The 24,011-nt window shown below is 44.2% G+C and overlaps 1 protein-coding gene across 2 annotated transcripts in view; it reads left to right on the top strand.

Moving 5' to 3' along the window:
- The window catches only part of LOC134220987 (insulin-like growth factor-binding protein complex acid labile subunit), a 145,544-nt gene extending 122,086 nt beyond the window's left edge, over positions 1–23,458 (top strand). For both annotated transcript variants that reach the window (XM_062700160.1, XM_062700161.1), the window contains exon 2: positions 20,157–23,458. In XM_062700160.1, the coding sequence (XP_062556144.1) occupies positions 20,171–21,772 (1,602 nt within the window). In that variant the 5' untranslated portion in view covers positions 20,157–20,170 and the 3' untranslated portion in view covers positions 21,773–23,458. The remainder of the gene's footprint in view (positions 1–20,156) is intronic.
- The last annotated feature ends 553 nt before the right edge of the window (positions 23,459–24,011 follow it).

The raw sequence follows: 24,011 nt of genomic DNA, 5'->3' as shown, positions 1-24,011 counted from the left end.
CGAGATAATTTACAAAGAAGTATACGATGGTCAATTTTATCAAAGGCAGCTTTCAGGTCCGTGTAGACGACATCGATCTACGCTTTATCCTCGATCTGTGTTATGCACGTCGATGTAAATTCCATCAAGTTAGTAGAAACTGATTTACCGGGCATGGTCAAAGGAAATGTAATTTCGAGTGCCCCCGAGAATCACACCACTCACTATGATTTTGAATAATTTAGAAGCAGCTGAAAGGTTAGTTATCCCTCGATAATTCTTAACGTTACGACGGTCACCCGTTTTGTATACCGGCATCATTACCGATTGTTTCCATACGTAAGGAAATTTTCCTTCGGCGAATGACCGGTTGAAAATGTTGCACAAGGGTTGTGTAAGAGCTCTTATGCAGCGACGAAATATTACTGCTGGAATGTCGTCCGGTCCAGGAGAGTAGGAATTCTTTATCTTTGATGCTCAATCGTAAACGTTTTGAGGTCAATTGCATTCATCGGAACGTTTTGATCCGCTAATTCAGCTTCTTGTGCAGAGTCTACGTCGGTCGAGAAAACTGATGAAAAATGCTTGGCGAACAACTTACAGGACATTGCAGCTGAACTAGATTCCGTTTCATCTAGGTAAACGGTTGATGGGACAGATTCAGACTTGCTCTTGGAATTTTCAAAACTCCAAAATCCTCTAGGTTTTCTTCTTAAGTTTGACTGAACTCGTAACACATGCGATTTGTACAAAGATACGTTCAGATGGCGGTATGGATTACTGGCTCGATGAAAGCAACGTTCTGTCTCTGGGGTACGTAAGTTTCGAAGCTTACGTTGCTGTGCATTACGTGTGCGTTTCAGTTCCTTTAGTTCACGGGTGCCTCAAGCAGGTGACGCTGCAGGTCGTTTATGAGGTACATTAGAGTGCAGCCACGACACGATTTCTGCACAAAACGTCTCTGCCATTTCGTCCACATTATTCGATGAGAGACTTTGCGTCCAGTTAACAGTCAGCAGATAGTTTTGCAACGCCGTGAAATCAATTTTACGGAAGTTTAATGAGACATCCGGCGGTACATGTAACGATTCATTGTTAGTTGTTACGGCTGGAATTGAAATTTCAAGCGATGGATGATGAGAGTCCAGTGGAAGCAAAGGAGCAGTGCAGCAATCTACAACAGCAGGGCACTCGAACGAACAGAAGCACAAATCCAAGTTACGCACAAGATTGGCTTGACCGAGATTGAGGAAATCCATTCCGGTCACTAAAGTAGATGATGTAAGGGGCAGTTGAGAAGAATTTACACAATAAATTCCTTCTTCATCAGATGACCAATGCATCAGAAACAGCAATCAACACGCCACCGAAACGAGATTTTCTGCTATTGCGGGGGGATCGATCACATCGATACACATTGAATGCTGTTCCAAATAATTGAAGATCGTTGATGCTGTCGTCTAATCCAGTATCTGTTAGCATAACCACGTCGTAGTTACATTCCGTTACCGCCAAAAACAAGTCGTCAATCTTAGTTTTCAGCCCGCGTACATAATACAAACATATCTTACTCTTGTCCGGGATTTATTGATAATGGCTGGAAGGCAAGGTATCGAACGCTCATTAATTTGAATATACTCCCCTGAGGAAGCATGTCGGAAGTCATCTCTGCCCACACCGACCACAGGACCATCGAGATATCAACAAAAAGCGCGACTGGGTCGGGGGCATTGTGACTTCCTCATTGCTTGTGTCATGCTGTCCCGGTTCCAACATGATAGAAAACAGCTGGGCAAGGGTGAGGTTTAAGTTTTTTTTGATCTGCACAAATTCGTGAAAACCCATTCCAGGTGGCCACGATGCTAGATCTAGTGCTAGTGATCTAGTTTCTTTCGGGTCCAATCCAATCTTCTTGGAGACGAATGACATGTTGGAAATATCTTTTCCTTTGGGAACTAAACGAGTCTCAACAGCAGGGTCCGCAGTGCTTAAGCAGCGAGATTCGACCTACTGAACGTCATTATCGGTAATGAGAGGGTTCAGTCCGGACAGGTACAACCAGAACTTTTCCGGTGGCGGTGCTTGTATGATGGATGGCATAGAAAGATCGCTCAGATCAATAAGCCTAGTTCCACTGGCAACGGGTGCATCAACTTCCATTCGTCGATCTTCTCGACGGCGCTTCATTCCAAGTCGTGGCCAATCCTGAGGCACCGAGACCATTTTGCTTGTTGCGACTTACCGGTGAAAACATCGATTTTTTGCTCAAGTCAGCAACAACATCAAAAAGCTGCTGAACACGTTCAGGTAAATCAACGAGCGCTTGATCGTGTGGATTCATAACCGATGGTTGGCTACTGTTATTGTCGGCAAAATAGGAGCGAATCGAACGACCATTCAGCTCGACCCTACACGGAGGGCAAATAAACAGCGCCTTGCCTTGACAGGAGTGAATCTTTTATCGCCCGAATATTGATTCCACAGCACTGCTGGCTGATGTGATAAAACGATTCACAGATGCCGCAGCACAACGGTTCGAGATCGCAGATGTCGAGTTTACATTCGCACTTGTTCAACGTTTGATAGAGGCAATAAAAATAGTCCAGAAACACACAAAAACTCTGGTTCACTGTCTATTTTCTATTCTTCAAATAAAATGTCGTTCTATTTCACAAAAAAACATACACATCTTCTTCTTCTTCTTCTTCTTCTTATTGGCATTACATCCCCACACTGGGACAGAGCCGCCTCGCAGCTTAGTGTTCATTAAGCACTTCCACAGTTATTAACTGCGAGGTTTCTAAGCCAGGTTACCATTTTTGTATTCGTATATCATGAGGCTAGCACGATGATACTTTTATGCCCAAGGAAATCGAGACAATTTCCAATCCGAAAATTGCCTAGACCGGCACCGGGAATCGAACCCATCCACCCTCAGCATGGTCTTGCTTTGTAGCCGCGCGTCTTACCGCACGGCTAAGGAGGGCCCCACATATACACATAGAACTGTTATTTAAGCTGGGCTTGGCGGAGAGATAACTTTCACTCTCGGATGCACTATGAGGAAAAGGGTGGCTGTTTGTCTAATTTATGTATCATATGAAAGTATATGCCTTTGGGTGCATGTCAGGTAGATGACTCTGTTGTATTATAGAGAAGAACTGCCTCCGCCGGAGCATTATTTGCAGTACAAGAATCGCCGGTCCTCGGCACATGTCCGATCGTTTTGCTGAGTAAGGTGTTGAAAATGCACCCACCGCGCCAAAACTGGCGCCTTAATCCACTCTTGCCCCTTAATTATTGATGCCCAATTTTGTTCATGGACAATTTTTTAAGTTTTATGACAAGCCATTTGGAAGGAGGCTTACGAGCCTCTTGGAAGGATGCTTACGAACCTCTAGAAAGGATGCCTACGAGCCTCTTTAAAGAAGGGCTTACGAGCCTCTTGAAAGGAGGCTTACGAACTTCTTGTAAGGAGGCTTACGAGTCTCTTAAAAGAATGATTTTCGAGCCTCTTTAAAGGAGCTTCCGAGCCTCTTGAAAGGAGGATTCCGAGCTTCTCGAAAGGCAGCTTTCGAGTCATTTTAAAAAAGGCTTCCGGCCCTCTTGAGAGGGGTTTCTGGCCATTTTGAAAAGAGGCATCCGAGCCTATTGCAAGGAGGCTTCCGAATCTTTTGGAAGGAGGCTTTCGAGCCTCTTGAAAGCAGTCTTCCGAGCCTCTTGAAATAAGTCTTCCGAGACACTTAAAAGGAGGCTTCCGATCTGCTTGGAAGGAGGCTTCCGAGAAGCGTAGAAGGATGCTTCCAATCCTCATGCAATGAAGCAACTGAACTTTTAGAAAAAATAGCCTTCAAGCCTCTAAGGTGGAGGCTTTCGAACCTTCAGACTCTAGATTTTAATTCAGAAGCATATTCTTAACATATTATTTAACATTTTGCTTCGATCAGGTATAATGCATTGAAGATTTTCTAAAATCGGTTCATTTGACGTTTTGTCCATTTGATCTTTTGTCCCGCAGCTCTTCATATATTGTGCTGGTTGTGGAGGGTAGGATTCAATTGGCTTTGATTCACTGATCGCCATGCATATTATATACAAGACAAATTTAGAAATAATAAAATAATACACAATCATCAAAACTGTATCAATAAGTATTTTCTGCCATAACATATTTTTATCCGAGGTATCCCCAGGGGTACATGTACCCCAGATTGAGAACCGCTGGTCTAAATGACGTGAGTTAGATATAGCATAATATTGGTAAATTTGTCCTTAAGACGTGCCATAGTGCCAAGTAAGTTCCAAACGAACAAGGAACAAGCAAGTGTTCAATCACGAGGAAAACACCCCATCCTCAAGTTGAGCTCATGTGTTGGTATGATTCATGATGGAGGCTCCCGATAGCTTCTTATGATTATGTGTTTCTTATTAGTGAACCAGACGAGACTATTCACCGCGTGTTATCACACCACCACCACACCCGGCAGTGTTGCGCTGCGATGTTTAATTCCTTTCCACATGGCTTGTGCCAACTTGTGCACGTCAACAAGGAAAGCTTCGTGATTGCGAACTATGTGGGCGGAGGAAGAAAATCTTAGCTTGGCAGACACACACATGTTGGAAAGCAGATCGTGAGATGAGAAAAGCTTTCCCAATAATATATAACGTAATACACACCGTTAGGAACTTATCAATATGTGTACCCGATACTTCGCACTGTCTTATGGACAGCAGAAAAGAGGAAATTTCGGTTATATATGTAGGGAGGCTTGTGAAACATATTGCTATTGGCAAGAAGCTTTTGATGCCTCCAACAATCAAGATGAATAATTCATCAGACGTTGATATCATTTTTTCTTATTGTTAGTCTAGACATCAAGCATTCTAGATCTTGTGATATTTCGGGACTCTTATCCCAGAAAACTCTCGAGCACACGCTCTAATTCAACTGAGTGTTACCATTTCATCTCACATTCATATTTTTGTAAATCTCTGTTGATTTTCCTATGAATATGCAGCATCATTCGACCCTGAACTACTTCCTCGACTGAACGGAAATACCGTCCTCTTTGCTAGGGCAGTGAAAATTTCGAGCATTCCACTACCAACATAACATCCATGCAATCAAGTGAAACCAGCATTCGTGGAAGGAAACCCCAAACATTTCCCATGCAATCAACCATTATTGCAGAGGCCTAATCAAATGCAGTGCCGTAGGTAACCGCCGTTCAAAGAAGAACTCAAAGTTCGGAGTTCGGGCTACACGTTTACAAACAGTCACGACTCACGAGGAATGATACCTCTGAGGATGGGTTGGGCATGGGCTGCCACACGGCCACCACCGTTCGATAGATTCAGGGAAGTCATCAAGGCTGTTTGTTTGCCTCCAATCAGTAGTGGAAACAAAACAGGATGCAAACATAGTCTTCGACGAGAAGATGAATCTGCCAGGTTCAGACGTTCCGTTCCAACTCCCCCCATGCATGGTTTTGTTCCGTCAATATTAAGGTGCACGCCCGAGGGTTGCAACGAAGCAGTCAGTGTTAATAGGGGTCTCAGGTTCTTCTCACTCCGGATAGATCCATTGAGCCAGGATAAATATTCATGTTTTGTGAGGAGGGTAATTTCTGCTATCAACGCGCGCGTAGGGCGAAATTAGATGCGGTAGCAAAGCATTTGCATACCTTTTTGTTTTACATACCGAAGGGGGATCATCTTCGCCTATTTGCGGTGTGGGCCAGAATCCCGTAGCCTTAAGGAGACGTTTTTATTTATTCATAATTTTGTGCCTATGCTAATGCGCAGTTAACGGATCGGTGGCGCTATTTCAGTGGCACGCTCGACTGCGTATTGCATAGCTGGAATTAAAGTCATAATTTATGATAAACACCGTTCTGACACGTGAAACGAATCCAGGATAAGTCTTCTTAAATTGTTCCCATATATAATATTAAAGCTAGCGTGCAACACCCCAAAATGAAGACGGTGTTGCTTATCCACCGCCCCTGCCTTTTTAATTATGCACCTTCGGATAATCCTTAAATTTTCATTGCCGTCAGCAGGAGGAAAAACAGAAAAGGAACCAAAAAGGATACAAATATCATCATAAAACTTACGACCGGCTGATAGCGCAAGCCCCGGCCGAGTCAAGTAAATATACATAATAATGAACGGAATTAGTTCATATTTTTCCTGTTGACCTTTGTCAGGTCCGAACGATTCACAGTCAGGTGTGAAAACTAAACAGACCGGGTAGCTTAAGAAAACGATGATGATTTTTTTTCTCTTCATCGCAGTCACGTCCGGATCCTTTTCGTGTGCCCAGGAAATGAACCGATGCGATGCGATGGACAACGTAGAGAGAGCCGAAATCCGGCAACGTTTGCAGCACTGATTAAAGGATTTTGTCTAATTACTAGAATATACAGCTTTCTGATTGCATCGTGTCCGTTTGCTTGGTTCCCTCGTTCGTGTGGCCTGTCTTTCAAAGACGGTCTGTTTATGTTATCTAATTGAAATTAGTCGAAATTATATTGCTTCTGGGAAACACTGTCGGTTTCGTCTGTTGGTCTGAAATCGAATCCTTCAATATGGGAAGGAGGGTTTTTCTTGGTGATGATATCATGATTGGAATCATTATACAGTCAGTGTCTAAATTAAGTAACAGTACATCAAAGATTTCTATTCATCTTTATTGATTTGCTAATGAAACTAATAATAGGATTGAGGAATTTCTCCCAGTGCTGGGTTTACACATTGATGATCAATCCATGACCGACTGATTTTATTAGAATACGCGGATCAAACGTAAAGACACAATAACAGCCAGATACCTGTCCAATAAAATTAGTCTCGAATGAGAGCAGGCTGTTATTTGAAATTCGTGGTGTTGAAAGCGCATTGTAAAAAAAAATCAAATGTAGCTTGGGCGAAACGGAATTTTGAACTGGTACTACTTATTATCGACCAAGCTACCATTGGAAATAGTTCAATACGTACCTTGAGAAGCGATCCGTTTGATTTTTATTCTCCTGATCTTACTTTATTAATTGCGATCTGCAACTTAAACACAGTCGTTTGCTGTACAATTATTTCCAACACGCGAACAAATGACACCTGAAACTTACGTTTGCTGGATGTCGATGTGCTTTTTAATAGACCAATGCAAACTCTAACTTAACCTCACTTATTTTAACAGTTCACAGAGCTTGTTTACAAGGTGTTAGAAGAAAAATCGAGGGGAAAATTAAAATTTATATTTTTAGTTTAAAATTGCTGTGATTCGAATATTTCAGTAATATTCTTTGCATTCAGCATGAAATCAATTGCAAAAGACATCTACATGCGAATAAAATGACGAAACAACTTTACCGGAAGCTTCGCCGGAGACTAAGTTCTGGTGAAATAGCTCTGTGAACTGTCAACCTACGTCATCATGCACTGGTCTATTATGTTATTCGAATTTCAGAGCCTACTTTTCATTTTAATGGCCAGAAAGCTTACTTAGAATCTGAGATTCAGAATAAGGTACCGTGGGGCATCGAAATCCGTACACTTTAGCACCTTAATATATGAAAAAGTCATTAGAAAATAGGAATCGAATGTAAATAAAACGTTTGTCATTGACACAGGATCATAAAGGCTTCTACTTTTGAAGTGTTTCACATTTACTCATTAAAAACTACGAAAAACATGATAAAATAATGAATAAAATCAACTACTCCTGACTCGAAATCCGTCCACCGTGGACGGATTTCGAATCAAAGGATCAAAATCCGTACAGCCATTTTTTACCTAAATATTTAAATTGAAGCAGTCTGATTGACTAAACTACCACTGTAAATAGTTCGATACGCATCTTGAGAAGCAATCCATTCGATTTGTATTTCGATTATCTTATGTTATGATTCGAAATTAGCAATTAAAACACAGTTACTTTTGATGCAATTATACTCTACCCGAAAACAAAATGGCGGCAAAAACTCCGCGTTTGGTGGGTGGCGATTTGTTTTTGATTTTTGTTGTTTTAATTTCGTAGCCTTCTTTCCATTTCTATGCCCTAAAAGCTTTCTGTTAAGAATCTGAACAAGGTAAGATAAATTATTTCTACAATATTTACCTTTAAACCCCTCTAATTCATTGATATCTCATGAGGTGAACGGATTTCGGTGCTGTACGGATTTCGGTCCCGCACGGTAAATAATTTTCAATTTCCCTCACTAATTTATTTATATCTCACGAAGTGGGTGGATTTCGGTTCCCCACGGTATACTCTTAGATATTTTTCTAACTTACATGCAAAATACGGAAGGTTACATGCAAAATAAGGAAGGTTACATGCAAAATATGGAATAAGTTCCAAAACTTTGAAAATTCCAATTTTCAAATACTGAATGGAAATTTTAAACTTTTTAATAATATATTCATGATTTTATTTCACCGGATAGAAAACTGAAAAAAAAAATTAAAAGTAATGTCGATTAAATTACGAATCGATTGTTCTATAACCTAAATTTTGCTTGAATCTATTTCAGAAGGCCAGATCAGAAACGAAGATTTGGGCTTTCGTGTTAAATCTGTGTTCAAATAAGTTGTTTCATAATTTCATAAATTTTTAGAAAGTATATAACTATGATGAGGTCAAACACCGCTTCACTTACTTCATCGCTAAGTTCTCTAAGTTAAAATTATCGATTTAATTTGATTTACTTTTTAAGATAGTGTTCGGGATCGATCTAAAGAAAGAAAAAAAAAGAAATAGTTTCCTTATGTCGAAATTGATATGGATGCGTTTTTGGCTAGACAACTTCCGACGCTAAACTAACTATTCGGAGATTTCTCTACATGCAACTCCCCTACTGCGCCCAACGTAGTCTCAGCAATTTGTATCTATGATACGGCTCTTCAAAACTTGTCCGTTTTGTGCTGTAACTATATTCCTTTCCACAAACTTTACTTCACTCTGGTAATGAACCTCACTCAAAATCGTTTTTTTTATTGTATTCGCCTTTTCATACTCTGATTCCAATCGTTCGCACTTCTGCTTGCCGCACTTTGCTTTGCCGCTACGATAGCTTTTTCTACAAATCCTCTGCTCCAGGTTTTACGATTTTGCCCATTAATCACAAAAAAGAGGTCACCAACGTTTAACGGCCACCATTTTGATCGCCGGTTGATCTACGGCAGATACTCATTGTATAATCGCTCCCACATTCGGTCCGCTAAGTATTGCGCCAGTACACATCCCGCAACGCATCCGCCAACTGGAAGGGTGTATCCACCTTCAGGTCTTCTACGACTACCGCCCCGAGCAGGAAGTGGTTTGGGATAATCGCCTCCTGCGATGGTAGGTGATAGGACGGGTATTTATCATGTCCTCTGTCTCGGACAGAGTTGTTTGCAATACCTCGACCGTTAGCTTCCGCTCAACCTTTAAAGCCTCCTTCACTGATCGCACCATTATTTCCCAGACGCCGCCCGTATGTGGGGTTCCAAGAGGGTTGAAGTTCCACTTCGTAGAGGAACTCTCGCTTAACTTTTCAAAGGGACATAAGTAACATTTTTTTCATGATTCAATTTGAATACAGCTATCAATAGCTTTCATGTTGTTCTGTTGATTGCGCTATTCAAATTAATTCACGAAAAAAATGTTACTTAGGTCCTTTTGAAAAGTTAAGCGAGAACTCACGACGGCTTCGGCACAGTCCTCGTTGATCCGTCTTGCAACCTTGCTGATCTCCTTGCTGGCTCCTAGAAAGTTCGTCCCGTTATCCGAAAAGAACTCCTGCGGAATTTCGCGTTTGCACACGAACCGCCGAATCGCCATCAAGCATGACTGCGTCGACAGGTTATGCACTACTTCGAGGTGGACCGCTCGAACTGCCAAACAGGTGAACAACGCCACCCACCGCTTCTCGCTCCGACGGCCGACCGTCACCGTAACTGGCCCAAGAGAGTCTACACCGAACGCACTAAATGGTCGCAGGTGTGAGGTTACACGCTGCACAGGAAGCGGAGCCATCTGCTGGACTTGCGGTAGACACCGATGTACCTTGCACCAGACACATTCAACAACCACCTTCCAACAACTACACGAAGCTTCGGGAAATTGAATCTTTATCACAGTTCGTTGAACACTGTCCCTTTTGTTCGCATGCCCAAACGCTTCGTGCTAACTTTGGATAAGCAGCTCAGTTTTCCTGTGGTTTCTTGGCAGAATAATCGGAAACCTTTTATCGTACGGCATGTACGAGGCTTGAATCAGCCGCCCGTCTACTCGTATTACTTCCACTTCATCCAACGTCGGCTTCATCTGGTACAGCGTGCTTGACCGCTTCAATAGTTGAGGATTCATTGTATTCTTCACAAGGTTATTCTGCAACGTATGCAACTCATCCGGGAAACCTTCTCTCTGCGCTTGCTTCCAAAGCACCTCATCTGCTTGCTGGAACTCGCTCTGCTGGAACGGTTGTTGGACCGACCTCACCACTGCCTTCATTATGTTCCGATACCCATCAGAAGCCTTCAACGTCCAGATAGATTCTCCCCTAGCTTTTCGCCGGCAATTTCCGACGAATCGTAGAGCGGTAACCGTTATTCGTTCTAACTTCTTCCAGCGGTTGGTAATTCTCACGTCGATCGCTGGACCACTGTCATTTCCATCTTGGAAAAGGAAACGGAGCCTCTTTTTCTCGGCTGTGTTCGCAAACGGGACGTTCGGCACCGGCAACCAGTGTTGTCCTACACTCAGCGCAAAAAATTATGCTCTTTGATTTTACTCCATCTAAACGATTTTATAGTCTTAACTAAGTAAGTGCAACTAATAGAGGAATATTTGAATTTTCTAAATGTCATGTCAAACTATTGAAAAAATGCACACCAGAGCCACAGGAGCGCGCTCGCTGAAAATACACTGGAGTGTTTTCACTGGAGTGTATTTTTAGCGCGCATGACAGTTTGACATGACATTTAGAAAATTCAAATATCCCTCTATTAGTTGCACTTATTCAATTAAGACTATAAAATCGTTTAGATAGAGTAAAATCTAAGAGCAGAATTTTTTGCACTGAGTGTAGGACAACACTGTCGGCAACGTATTCTCCGCCTTGTAAGTGTTCGTAGTTCAGTGTTGCGTGCTTTTGATACATTGTTAACTTTACGTCGTGAAATACTTAAACCGAGCAAGTAGTGTCAGCATAATATGTATATTATGTAGTCCAGTTTTCTCCGTATTTTTGTATTTTGTCTACCCACTATGTAGTATGCAGCCAACGCTAGCTTATGGGTTTTAAAATCCCACCACCAGAGTTCGCTACGGACTCCATATTGGTAGCAAAATTATGGTAGGAATACGCCACGATAATCTACGCTTTGCAGGTGGGGATATAGAAGAAGAGAAGAAAAGGAGGAGTAACACTAGCAAAATAGTAAATTGTAGAGTGCCCCACCGTTTGGGAATAGTACATCTTGTTGGTGTGATCCAATACCCCTCACCTCATCCTATTCTATTGGGGACAGTGCCAGTTATGGGCGCCGACAACCGAGTTCACCAACATACTCGGAAAGACTGCAGCATGGCGTACGAGTCCGCAGAGGACGCCATCGCATAGTCATACCAAGTCGTAGCGGGGACTAAGTGCTAGCCGCTAATTGGGGGGAAAGAAGCCCTCTCCCTTGCCTCACGGGACAATTCCGAAGGGACGAGCCGAAGACCGAGTCCGTCATCATTGCATCATTGTATCACCAAGCGTAGCGGAAGGCAGAGACAGAAGCGAAGGATGGGACCCCCACAGATAAGTGAAAGTCAGGTTAGCGTAGGCTGTTATGTGGAAGAATGTCGGAAAAGTCCGAGTAAATGAAGCCAGCAATACCAAGAATGTGAGTTTTTCTGAACTGCGGTCATTCCTTGCGTCTCGAAATATTCCTTTAAGTATGCCAACCGTGAGGTGTATTGATGTTAGGGAGTTTCAGGAAGGCTGCCCCGCTAAGCAACCGGCAGCTACAGCCTCATACAAAAAATCAGATCCCCTGAACCAATGGTTATCCGATGTCAGGGGAAAACCTTCACCCCACTTCGTCATAACGTCCACAATATTCATTCGGCCAATCTGCCACGTTTGTACCTTCAAGTATCTCACTGATCTTGAACGCCACCGCTTGTTTATATTTGTGCTGATCCGATCTTATCCAGCTGAGCACTGTCCAGGAATCCGTCCACAGGTAATGCTGACGAACAGTAAGCGAATGGTTAGCTTTCACCGTTGTCAAAGGTTTTGAATCGAGTACCGACGCCATCAGTTCCAGCCTTAGGACCGATTGTAGCTTCAAGGGCGCCACTTTTGATCGAGCCATCACCAGAAAACACTTGACGTGATCGGCCACCGCCACTCGAAAATATGCAGCCGTTTCGTATGCGCACTCACTGGCGTCGGTGAAAACGTGCAGCTCAACAGATTGGAGAGAAGAAGAGTAGAGATCTCCGAAATACCTTCTGGGTATACGCAGCACTTCATCTGCTGGCAGCAGGCTCATTCAACGTCGCCAGCTTTGCAAACATTCGCCGTCGATGTTTTTGTCCCAGTCACATCCAGCCCTCCAAAGCTCCTGTATCAGTATCTTACCGTGGTCCGTGAACGGGGCTAATGATCCGAGCGGATCGAAGAACCCCGTAACGTAGCTCAAAACGACTCGCTTTGTGGGGACCTTCTCACCTCGCAAATACTCCTTGACGCCTTCTCTGTGCTGGGTGGAGAACGAAAATATTCCTGCTTCGGGCTCCATATTATACCGAGTGCCCTCTCGTTGCCAGACTCCTTGTCCTGGGTAAAATGAACCGCCCGATCCGATTTCTTCTCTCCGAGGCTCCGAGGCAACTTTGACGAGTCCGAATATCGAAACCGCTATTTCTCTCTCTCACCGCCAATGTCCTCATTTCTAATTTGATTTGGTTGTACATTTCTCTTCCGCTCTCGAAACCGGTTGATGACTGTTGCTAGCGTTGCCAACATGTCGGGCCCTTTCATCAGTTGCGAGTTCAAACAAATTCCATTCACGAAAGCACGAGCACGACCATCACACACTAGACGAACTTTCCCTTTCAGCGGGTTTACGACGACGTTCAGCGGTATGTACCACACCTTGCTCGAATTGGCGTTATTAAGTTCCTCCGGCGTCGCCTGATGTGCGTATCCCTTTTCCTGATACTCCTTGATTTGCTTATGTACGGTTTCTCGAAGCGTAGGGTTTGTATTCAGTCGGTTCTCCAACTGCTTGCACCGACGCAGTGTCATCGGATAGCTGTCCGGAAACAGCGGATTATCGGACTTCCACAACAGTCCAGCTTCGAAGCGATCTCCTACTCATGCAGTGGTTGTTTCCAGAATTTCCCTGGCTCTCCTGTCTTCCGCGGACTCCTTCAGTTTACAGATCACCGACTCCTCCAGCGCGTACTGTCGTTTGATCAGATCGTGTATCTGTTCATTCGTAATTTCGTCGTGGTGGCCAACCATATGCGCGTCGGACGATTCTGCTCCACGCCTAGGGCCGTATTGTTCAGTTCGGTACTTTTCCGGAAATCACCTGTGAAAAACGATTTGCTGCAAAAATATTTCCGATCTGATTTCGAAAAAAAGAATTTGAATTAGTGGCTGACCCCAAAGCACGCTGGAATATCATGCTATTTATGCTCAAACGGATCTATGAGTTGAAGCTTTAAGCCCTTTAAGCCCTAGAACCTCAAGCTGCTGTTGGAATACTCTGCCGTGAGTTCTGCACGATTTTTTTGCTTTTTTAAATAATTCTGCCGTAAAGCAATTGATCAGAAACGATTTTCTTCAATACATCCATAGCTGCCTTGACGAAGCAAGCGGACAAGATTTTGAAGCGTCGATCAGCAAGCGTATTCCAAAGCGATTCTGGAAACTGAAACAACGACCAATTCTGACGATCGGAACGAGGAAGATGCCTACGAAGGGATTAAGGCTAAGTGCTTGACACAGATTTTTGATGGCTTCGTAACCATCCGTCCAATTTCGGTTGAACCAGAGAGGGGATTCTCATTTAGTTGGCAACATTGTCAACAACATCCAATGCGGATAGGGAGATTTGTCGCCTAGTATGTTGAGTCTACTTAAGTTTCTCTTTGCGCAGCTCAACAAATAATAATTTTAACATTTAAAGTTTGTAACAAATATTGTTTTTTACCCAAAAGTCCAAATCAAAAGATTTTCATTTAATACCTGAAATTTTCACAAAAACCGGTATTTTACCGGTATTGACTCCACCAAATACCGAATACCGGTATTTGTCAAAAATGGCCAATACCGACCACCCTACTCCGATACGATGTGACTAGTAGACCATGGAGATGCTCGTACCGTTGTACGAGCATCTAGTGACTGCTCCGGCAGCGATTATTCTTTTACGGTGAACACCTAATTCATCAGCAAGTGCTGCGTTCCTCCGACCGTAGAAATCATTAAGTTGATTCTCCTCGAGTCCTTTTCGACGTGGGCCACGTCTCCTGTCCACAGGACCTCAAGCCCAACGCCCAGCTGGTCTGCCAGTGCTTTCTCCACCATCGTAACCGATGTTCCTTCATCCAGAAACGTAAGGGTAGTCACCGATTGATCCCGGTACTGCTGTTCAGCTGGATGTGGGCCTTCATAATGAGCATTCCAGTCCCCTGATGCAGCAACGGATTGTGCCTTTCCGTACACCCGCCTATGGTGCACCGCATTCTAAACTTGGCCATGGTCGTTCAGGCATATGTCGCAGAGTTTCCACTTCCGCACGAGCTTCATTCGATCAGCCGGCGTCATGCTCCTGAAATCCTGACAGAATCGCAAACGATGGTCAGTCCGTTTACAAACCTTGCATGCCCTTTGTCTAGATTCCACCGTAGCCGGCTCATTGACGACCGACTCTGTAGCGCCATGATTGTAGACGGCACATGGGTCCTTATTCCGTTAATTTCCGAAGCTGGAGCTTCCTGGTTTCGCCTCGGGCTTGAAGTCAACATAAACGTTAGCCTCACAGGCTTCGGCCACAGTTCCCAAAATTAAATTGGTGAATGTACGGAGCATCATCATCTTCTTCCGCTTCCGTAGGTTCCAGCCTACGCACCTTTTCCAGATGACATTGTAGCAGTTGCTCCGGACGACCATACAGCTGTCTAAGCTTACTTATTACCTTCGAAACAGATTTCGGGAACACTAACTGCCCTCGAACACTTTCCAATGCTGCCCCCTTGAGGTTTTCCTGCAACCGCACGAGAATCTCGACGTCGGTGAATCCACACGCCTCGTTGGATGCCTCGTACGTGTTGATAAACAATGGAATCTTCTTCTCTTGCTCGCGGTTAATGAAAATCTTCTTCTTTTCCTTTTGCTCCTTTTCCAACTGCTTCGGTACCACTACCTCTGGATTTCTGAGTGGCGTTCCCATAGCCTTCTCCTTCGTCTGGCTACCTTCTTCTTTCAACTGCATTTGCTTTACTTCCTTCCGCACACTACACATCTTCACTTCGAAAGAGTCACGCATCTTTTTCAACTCCTCCAGATGTTTCTTCTCGTCTGATAGGGCCCTCTACATGAGTACCTTCGCATCATGCCTCTGTTTCGCCCTAATCGCATTCTCGAGCTTCATCTTCCTCTCTTTTAACGGCGTCTCCATCTCAATCCGATTCTGAAGAATAATTATCTCAATCTCCATCTCCCTCTCTTTCGCCTGCTGTCCATCTTCTAACTCCCTCAAACGATTTTCCATCTCTGAACCGGAATCAATGACTTATTACTAGCCCTGTCGAGCTCTTCCTCTACCGCATTATTTTTCTTACTACTCTTCTTCTTCTTTTCCTCCTTCACTAGCTTCTTTAGGTACTCACTGCACTGCTGTTGGCACTCGGTGGACGGACAGAACCACTTGTTCTCCTTCGCCACCTTCGCTGTAACGCACACGCACCGCGTATGAAACCATCGGTCACAGTCATCGCACCCAATCATCGGCTCGTCCTCTTCGGAAGTTGTTCCGCAGGCCCCACAGGCAGTCATCGTCATCTCCGCTTTCTTTTTTGAGAATGTTCGGAATCGGTCCAAAGAAGGATTATTTTCTCTGTAGCAGTCTTGTGATTAGTTCAAAAAAGAAATAGTTTCCTTATGTCGAAATTGATATGGATGCGTTTTTGGCTAGACAACTTTCGACGCTAAACTAACTATTCGGAGATTGCTCTACATGCAACTCCCCTACTGCGCCCAACGTAGTCTCAGTAAGTTGTATCTATGATACGGCTCTTCAAAACTTGTCCGTTTTGTGCTGTAACTATATTCCTTTCCACTTAACTCTCACTTTCATTTCATTTATTCAGACTAAGACCGAAGTGGCCTGTGCGGTATATAAGAGTCTTCTCCATTCGGCTCGGTCCATGGCTACACGTCGCCAACCACGCAGTCTACGGAGGGTCCGCAAGTTATCTTCCACCTGATCGATCCACCTTGCCTGCTGCGCACACGATCCACCGACATCATTCTCGATAATGCAGCCACAGCAGTAGAAGCCCTCTTGCACGCATAGTCAACATGGTCAGCTGTTCATCTATTATGGCCTCAAGGAGCTTCAAATTCCGCTTTGGTGTGATCGCGACTTCACCCACATGAATCACTGCATGTTGTACCAACTTGACGATAACCACCTCCGTTTTATGTTGAGCGAGCTCCAGGCCTCTAACGCTCATCCAATCCGCCACCATGCTGATCGCGTGTGCTGCGGTCAGTTCTACCTCAGGAATTGATTCCCCATAGACCTCTAAGGCTACGCCATCGGTGAATTCGACGGTCTTTACACCAGGAGGAAACTTTAGTTTCAGAAACCCGTCGTACATTAGGTTTCATAATACCGAGTCCAGTATTGAACCTTGCGGAACTCCTGCGGTAATAGGAACGCTTCTCCGATCGGCATCGGTCTCGTATAACAGCGGTTCTCAACCTGGGGTACATGTACCCCTGGGGGTACCTTCGATGGCCCTAGGGGGTACCTCGGACAAAAATGCGTAATGGCGGACATATAACAATTCCAATTAAAATTCATTGATAAAGTGTTGATAATTGTGCATTTTCTATTTCAAAAATTTATATTGTACATAATATATAATGCGATCAATAAATCCCAATTGAATCATGCCTTCCACTTAAAGCACAATGTATACATGAAGGGCTGCGGAACAAAAGATCAAACGAACAAAACGTCGAATGAACAAAATGATTTTTTTTTCACTAAAACTCGGTTGCTTCGTTGCAAGAGGATTAGAAGCATACTTTTACGCCTCTCGGAAGCCTTCTTTCAAGCAGCTCGAAAGCCTCCTTTCAAGAGACTCTGAAGCCTTTTTCCAAGAGGAGGTTCAGTTCGGAAGACTCCTTTCGAGAGGCTCGGAAGCCTCTTTTCAAGAGGACCGGAAGCTTCCTTTCAAATGGTTAGGTTGCCTTCTTTCAAGAGGCTCGTATGCCTGCTTTCAAGAGGCTCGGAAGCCTCCTCTTAAGAGGCTCGGAAGCCTCCTCTTAAGAGGCTCGGAAGCCTCCTCTTAAGAGGCTCGGAAGCCTCCTCTTAAGAGGCTCGGAAGCCTCCTCTTAAGAGGCTCGGAAGCCTCCTCTTAAGAGGCTCGGAAGCCTCCTCTTAAGAGGCTCGCAAGCCTCCTGTTAAGAGGCTCGGAAGCCTCCTCTTAAGAGGATCAGAAGCCTCCTTTTAAGAGGCTCAGAAGCCTCCTCTTAAGAGGCCTGGAAGCCTCCTCTTAAGAGGCTCGGAAGCCTCCTCTTAAGAGGCTCGGAAGCCTCCTCTTAAGATGCTCGGAAGCCTCCTCTTAAAAGGCTCGGAAGCCTCCTCTCAAGAGGCTCGGAAGCCTCCTCTTAAAAGGCTCGGAAGCCTCCTGTTAAAAGGCTTGGAAGCCTCCTCTCAAGAGGCTCGGAAGCCTCCTCTCAAGAGGCTCGGAAGCCTCCTCTCAAGAGGCTTTTCTGGAGCTTGCTAAGCCAGAAGGGCGTCATCGGCTTGGGGCAGCTTCTTAAAGTACGCTCGCTAGCTTCTGCTTCGCATTTCGGCACTTCACCCGTCCTGACCCAGCGCCGAAGGTTTTTCGGCCGCCCGCATTGGTTTGAGGACTCCGGCGTACTTATCCTTGTCAGTTTTCACCTACAAGGCCACGCCTCTGTTCTTAGCTTTCTTTGCGGGTCGAGATGCGCTTGCTGCTGACCAGATGCGACTGACCAGCTGCCAAGGATTTTTGGTCGCTTGTGCCGATGGCACCAGCCGGCTGGTACCCTCTTGCGACCCGGCGACTTGCGTCTAGTTGGTCCCTTTCGCCTTATTAGGAGCGGGGAAGTTGCCTTTTCGGGTTGACTCTGCACCCCGACCTGCTCCGTCCAGACAACGTTTGGCCTTTATGGTCGCACGTCTTTGGGCTTTGCTCTTAGCGCCTGCACCAGATTGCTACATGGGCCGTTTCGGGTTAGGCGCAGTCTTTTTCTCATTGGCCTTTAGGGCGAAACTAATCGTCTCATGTGCCATAGTCGTTCATCCAAGGAAGCAGAAGGCATCGGTTTGGGCGCCTTTGTCGGCCTTCTCGTTTCCCACCTGATAAAAGCGTCCTGTTCTTGTTTTGCGACTCGAACAGCCTGGCATAGCATCCGAAGGTTCTGTTTCAATTCCTTACTGATGTTTTGCCTTGCGGTCGTGAACACCGAGCGTGCTAATAGGGCTATTCCTCCATCACTGCTGGGGAGACTAGTTGCAGCTTCCGTCACTCCGCACTCCACCCCTCTGGGAGGAGGCCTCGCCAAACCCTCTTTGGCAAAGAGGTTTACCACCTCCATAGCTAACGCCTCATCAAAAGAAGAATTGATTTTTGAATCACTCATTATTGTTGGGTCTTCCTTGTGGCTGCCGTCGAGTCCTGCTGGAGTAGTCGCCTTTAATGATCCCATGATTATTCTTGCAGAGAGGCCATATGTGGGGGACGACTCTTACGTGTTTAGAGCCTGATCAGCGCAAATCAGGAAAGGGCATAATGGTCTACTCCCTCCCAGCAGGCAAAGCTTGATGGCAGGATTGGATGGCGTGTTACAAGGCCCGCCACGGTTGTAGGGGACGTAAGCCATTAGCCCACTAGTAGTTTTGAGTCAGCCGGGTGACGGCTTTCCTAAGAGAGTAGAATGTCAGACTGCCAGCCCTCGCTTTCACAATAATACGATATCCAAGACAAGGTTCGTTAACAGAATGTCATTATCAGGATCTCACTAGTATTGATCCAATTGGTACTCCATGTGTTTCTGTCTGTATGTGTGTGTGTGCTTGCAAAAAATGTTACCCATTTTCAGGCACTTATTCTCAACGGATTTGATCCCAAAATTTGCATTCAACACAGAACTCTGCCCTATTATTTCCTATTCAAAATTGGTCGGATCGGGCTATGAGCTTGGAAGTAATGGCCAAAATACTTTTTTTCTCAAAAGATCGTGTGTAAAAACGTCACTCATTTTTTCTAAACTTTGTTCTGAACCGATTCGCTCGCAACAAGTTGCATTCGACACCAAATCCTGTCCCATTGTTTATCATTGAAAATTGGATGATATAATATTTTTATATGAACGAGAAAGGCCCCATGCACCGCTAGGTGGATTAATCAGGGTTTTTATTTACATTTTTAGTTTTTCTAATGAATAAAACATATTTTTCATTTATTACGCGATGCAAAGAATACACTATTGGAACAAATACCCAACCCATACTAGTAAGCTAAATGTAGTCATGTAACTTCAGTTATAATGTTGTTATAATGTTATAATGGATTTTATGCAACTCTTTTGAGTTGAATAATGGTCATTGAAGCATCCATTTCGTTGGTATGGAAAAGTAGTTGAGTGATTTTTATCACTATTTTTATCAATTGGCGTTCTGTTTTAAATGTTTGATCCATTATTTTTTCTATAATACAATTCCTGAACTGGACTTACTTTTCAGAAAAAAGTGATTTATGTGTAGAAGATTTGTGCGATTTAGAATTCAATTAAACAATTATTATAAACAAACTCAATCAAGTTTTTTGAAGTAATGTTAAATTAACTACCGAAAAATTTTCATATTAAAATCAAGTAACTAGTAACCAACCATATTTCCATCTCTTGCTCTCATTCCAGATCACCCTACAAAAATGACTCTCATCCTATCGTGGCTCTTCATTCTGGCGCTGATCGTGCCGGATCTATCATCGAGTTTACTGCACTGCCCCCACCGGTGCCACTGTGACGATGAGAAGCTGGACGTCAACTGTGAAGAAGGCCACCTGGACGTGGTTCCCATTGCGCTGAATCCGTCCATCCAGCGGCTGGTAATCCGAAACAACAAAATCCGCATAATCGACTCGTCGGTCCAGTTCTACTCGGAATTAACCCTGCTGGACCTGAGCTACAATTATCTGTTCAACATTCCCGATCGAACCTTCGCCCGGCAGAACAAACTGCAGCAGCTGCATCTGAACCACAACAAGATCAGCGTGGTGTCGAACAGGACGTTCGTAGGGTTGGGCGATTTGCTGGTGCTCAATTTACGGGGAAATTTGATCGATCAGATTGAAGCGATGGCTTTTACGCCGCTGGTGAAGCTGGAGGAGCTCAACATGGGTCAGAACAGAATCACCACGGTTGGACTGTCAGCGAAAGGGTTCCTAGGCCTGATGGATTTGAAGATTTTGTACCTGGATGACAATCGGTTGGAGGTGGTACCATCGGAGGAAACGTTTGAACCAGTGAATAAGTTGGCGGAGTTATACATTGGAACTAATTCGCTGAAGGTATTGCGAGATGGCGCATTCGGAGTGCTATCCGAGTTAACATTGCTAGATGTGCGAAGCTCGTTGTTGAGTAATGTTAGCACGGAGACGTTTACCGGAATTGAAAACATCAAAAGTCTTAATCTTGCGGATAATCGATTCGAAAGGATTCCATCCCAAGCATTGGGGGTGCTAAAAAGGCTAGAGGAGCTATCGATTGGACAGAATTACTTTGAATCGGTGTCGGCAAACTCATTTCGAGGATTATCGAATTTGAAGCGATTTGAGCTGCGAGGTTCTTTGTATTTGAGGAAAATCGAGAAAGCGGCCTTCCATACAAACACAAATCTGGAGAGCATTGCAATCGATTCGAATAAAGCGCTACACGAACTGGAGGAGGGAACATTTGTCGGGTTGCTATTTCTAAAGCATTTGAGCCTGCGAAATAACGGCTTCGAGCGATTGGATGAGAACATGTTTTCCTGGAATAGTTTGCGCACATTGGACATTTCGGATAATCCGATAAATTGTGATTGCTACTATTCCAAGTTGCTGCATCGGTTGCAAACGTCCAGCAGGATTAGCTACAACGCAACCGGCTGCCCGCACCATCTGCCAGACCAGTGGGAGTGCGAGTACATTTTGGACAAGAACAAGAACCTAATCTCGGTGCTGGTGCTGGCGGTGGCCATCGTGACAGCCATCGCACTCACCTTCTACCGTTTCCGGGGTCTGCTGAGGGAGTACGTGCACAACGGATGCAAGAACAAGGCACATGGCGGTACGACCGGCCCGGTCGGTACCATCCCCAGAGCCGATATCAACAGCGTCGACTACGAGAAAGCCATCACCGAGGATGATTACGTGATCCGGCAGAGCAATTTGTACAGCAACCAGGTACAGCCGATTCTCAATGGCTATCCGGCGTATATGCAGCAGAATAATGTCTACTACAACAAGCCGCTCCCGATTACCGAGTTATAGTATTGAAAGCTAGTCGAGTGTGATGTTAGTTTGTAAATTAATTTGCGCTAATCCCTTTCGCTTTCGGGCTCTCTCTGTCGGAAATTTGTTCTCGTTAGACGGCAACATAAAGTGATTAGAGTTCGGTGAAATTTTTCACGCTTTTTGCAGTCGGAGCTAGTCTAAGCAGTATCGAATACCCCCCAAAAAACCCAGTCACAGCAGAACGATCCATGCCATGTCATGCATAACGACTTACGCTTCGGAACGATGTTAATAGCTGAATCGGATAAGCCCTGTAATACCACTTTAAAAATATTCAATTAAAGCAAACGAGAGCAGATATCGTATACCTACTGCTGAAAATGAAACCATACATACTCAACCCCCCTGGAACCCGGGTCCCAGCGAGGAGGAGCGATCCACTGTGGTTCGTACGGATGAAACTGTGACATGAAATTTGAGCACCAAGAGAATGTATGATAAAGACAATTTATCATTTCAAATTTTCCTAATAAACAACTAATTGGCTGTGTTGATATTTGTTCCAAGATTGGAAACTATTTTTTAAAAAACAATACTTTAATGAAAATTTGTAAAACGTTCAGTTTTTTGTCCAATCGAACCACAGCCGCGCTGCTGGTGGTGAAAAGAGTAAGTGAAAAACTTTTTCCTGGCAATGTTCTTGCTGCTGGTGGACCTGCCCCGGTTTGGTTGGTACCCTTTTACCTGTTTGGTATTCCATACAAGGGCAACACCGTTTGGCAGTTCCATAGCTATTTTCGGCATCCAAACTCAATTCACCCATTCACACGTTCGGGCAATGCAATCCCTTCCCACCCGGTTTTTCGGGAAGGAACTTTGAACACGGCCCCATGCATGCCGTGCCGGTTGTGGGTTGATGATGGGTTCAGTTACAAATCGGAAGAACCAAGGGCGACTGACTGGCTGGCGGAGTGGGCGCGGCCGGCGGGACATAACGGGGGAGAGAGTCTGAAAGTGATAATAATTCCATGGAAATTATAGCAATACCATTTAAGTTTTAACTGTAATTGTTGAAGGTTAGTGAAAACAGCTTTTGAAGGTAGGTGGCTGGTGGCTGGCTGATGGGTTGCACATATATGAGCAGCGGGATTATTCTTACCACGGATAATCCTGTGGATGCCACAGGCATCGCGGGCGGTGCGGCTCAGGCTGGATGCGGTTAGGTGGTTATGAACATAATGGGAGATACGTGGAATGCTTTTGCCAGACTTTTTTTTTGTGCTTGCCATTGACGCTTTCTAGAGCACGAAGAAGCATCGTGGTATGTGGTCAGCTGTTAAATGTACAGCCACGGGAAATATGTAAGTTGAATATTCACGGGAAGGTGGAATGTTTTCGTAGAATTTCTAAAGGAAGACCAATTAGGGATGGCACCGGAATTTCAATGCATGCGTGAATGAATTCCATATTGACGGCATTCACATTGTCCAAACATATTCGGAATTGTATCTGTTGATGACGGTTTTTTGTTTTATTTAGTTGTTGGTTGTTTCTCAAATTAGAATGAGCCTAATCCAGCTGTAATGATTATTAGTTTTATTTAAAGCTTAATCAGATTGAAACGGCAAGATCTAATCAGGACCATCAAAAACACGTAGCTGTTTCAGAAGGTTTGGCGTGAGATTTCGGTCCTTACCAATAAAAACCCAGATTAATCCACCTAGCTGCGATGATGCCTTTCTCGTGCATAATGTATTGCAAAAAATGCATTAGAAAGGTCGAAAAAGCACTTTAGGGGAATAGATTGCATGTTTTCTATCATTTTGCATTTGTTTGTATTAATTAATACGCATTGCCACCATTCTTGTAATTTTTCGATTTTGATTTTTTTTACAAGGGAAACAAATTTCTTCATTGGCATAACTATCACCATTGGTGCTTTAGACCACCATTTGATCAGAAGCAGTTGAAGCATTTAAACATTTCGAATTGAATATGTTAATAATCAGTTACTGTCACTCCGAGAACGAACTTTTTTTAGAAGGTTCGTAGACCCATAGTGTTATATACCAATCGACTCAGCCCGACGAACTGAGCACATGTTAGTCCGTCCGTGTGTGAGAGTATGTATGTATGTGTGTGCACAAAAAATAGAAAAAAATGTAACCAACTTTTCATATAGTAATCCTTAACCAAATTCCTCACAACAAGTTGCATTCGAAAGATGGTAAGGCCTTGTCGATCGCTATTGAATTTGATAACGATCGGTCATTGT

This window comes from Armigeres subalbatus, chromosome 3 (assembly GCF_024139115.2).
Source record: "Armigeres subalbatus isolate Guangzhou_Male chromosome 3, GZ_Asu_2, whole genome shotgun sequence".
In the NCBI taxonomy this organism is placed as follows: domain Eukaryota; kingdom Metazoa; phylum Arthropoda; class Insecta; order Diptera; family Culicidae; genus Armigeres; species Armigeres subalbatus.
Note: the sequence above shows the minus strand (reverse complement) of the source record. Positions and strands in the feature narration are given on the sequence as shown.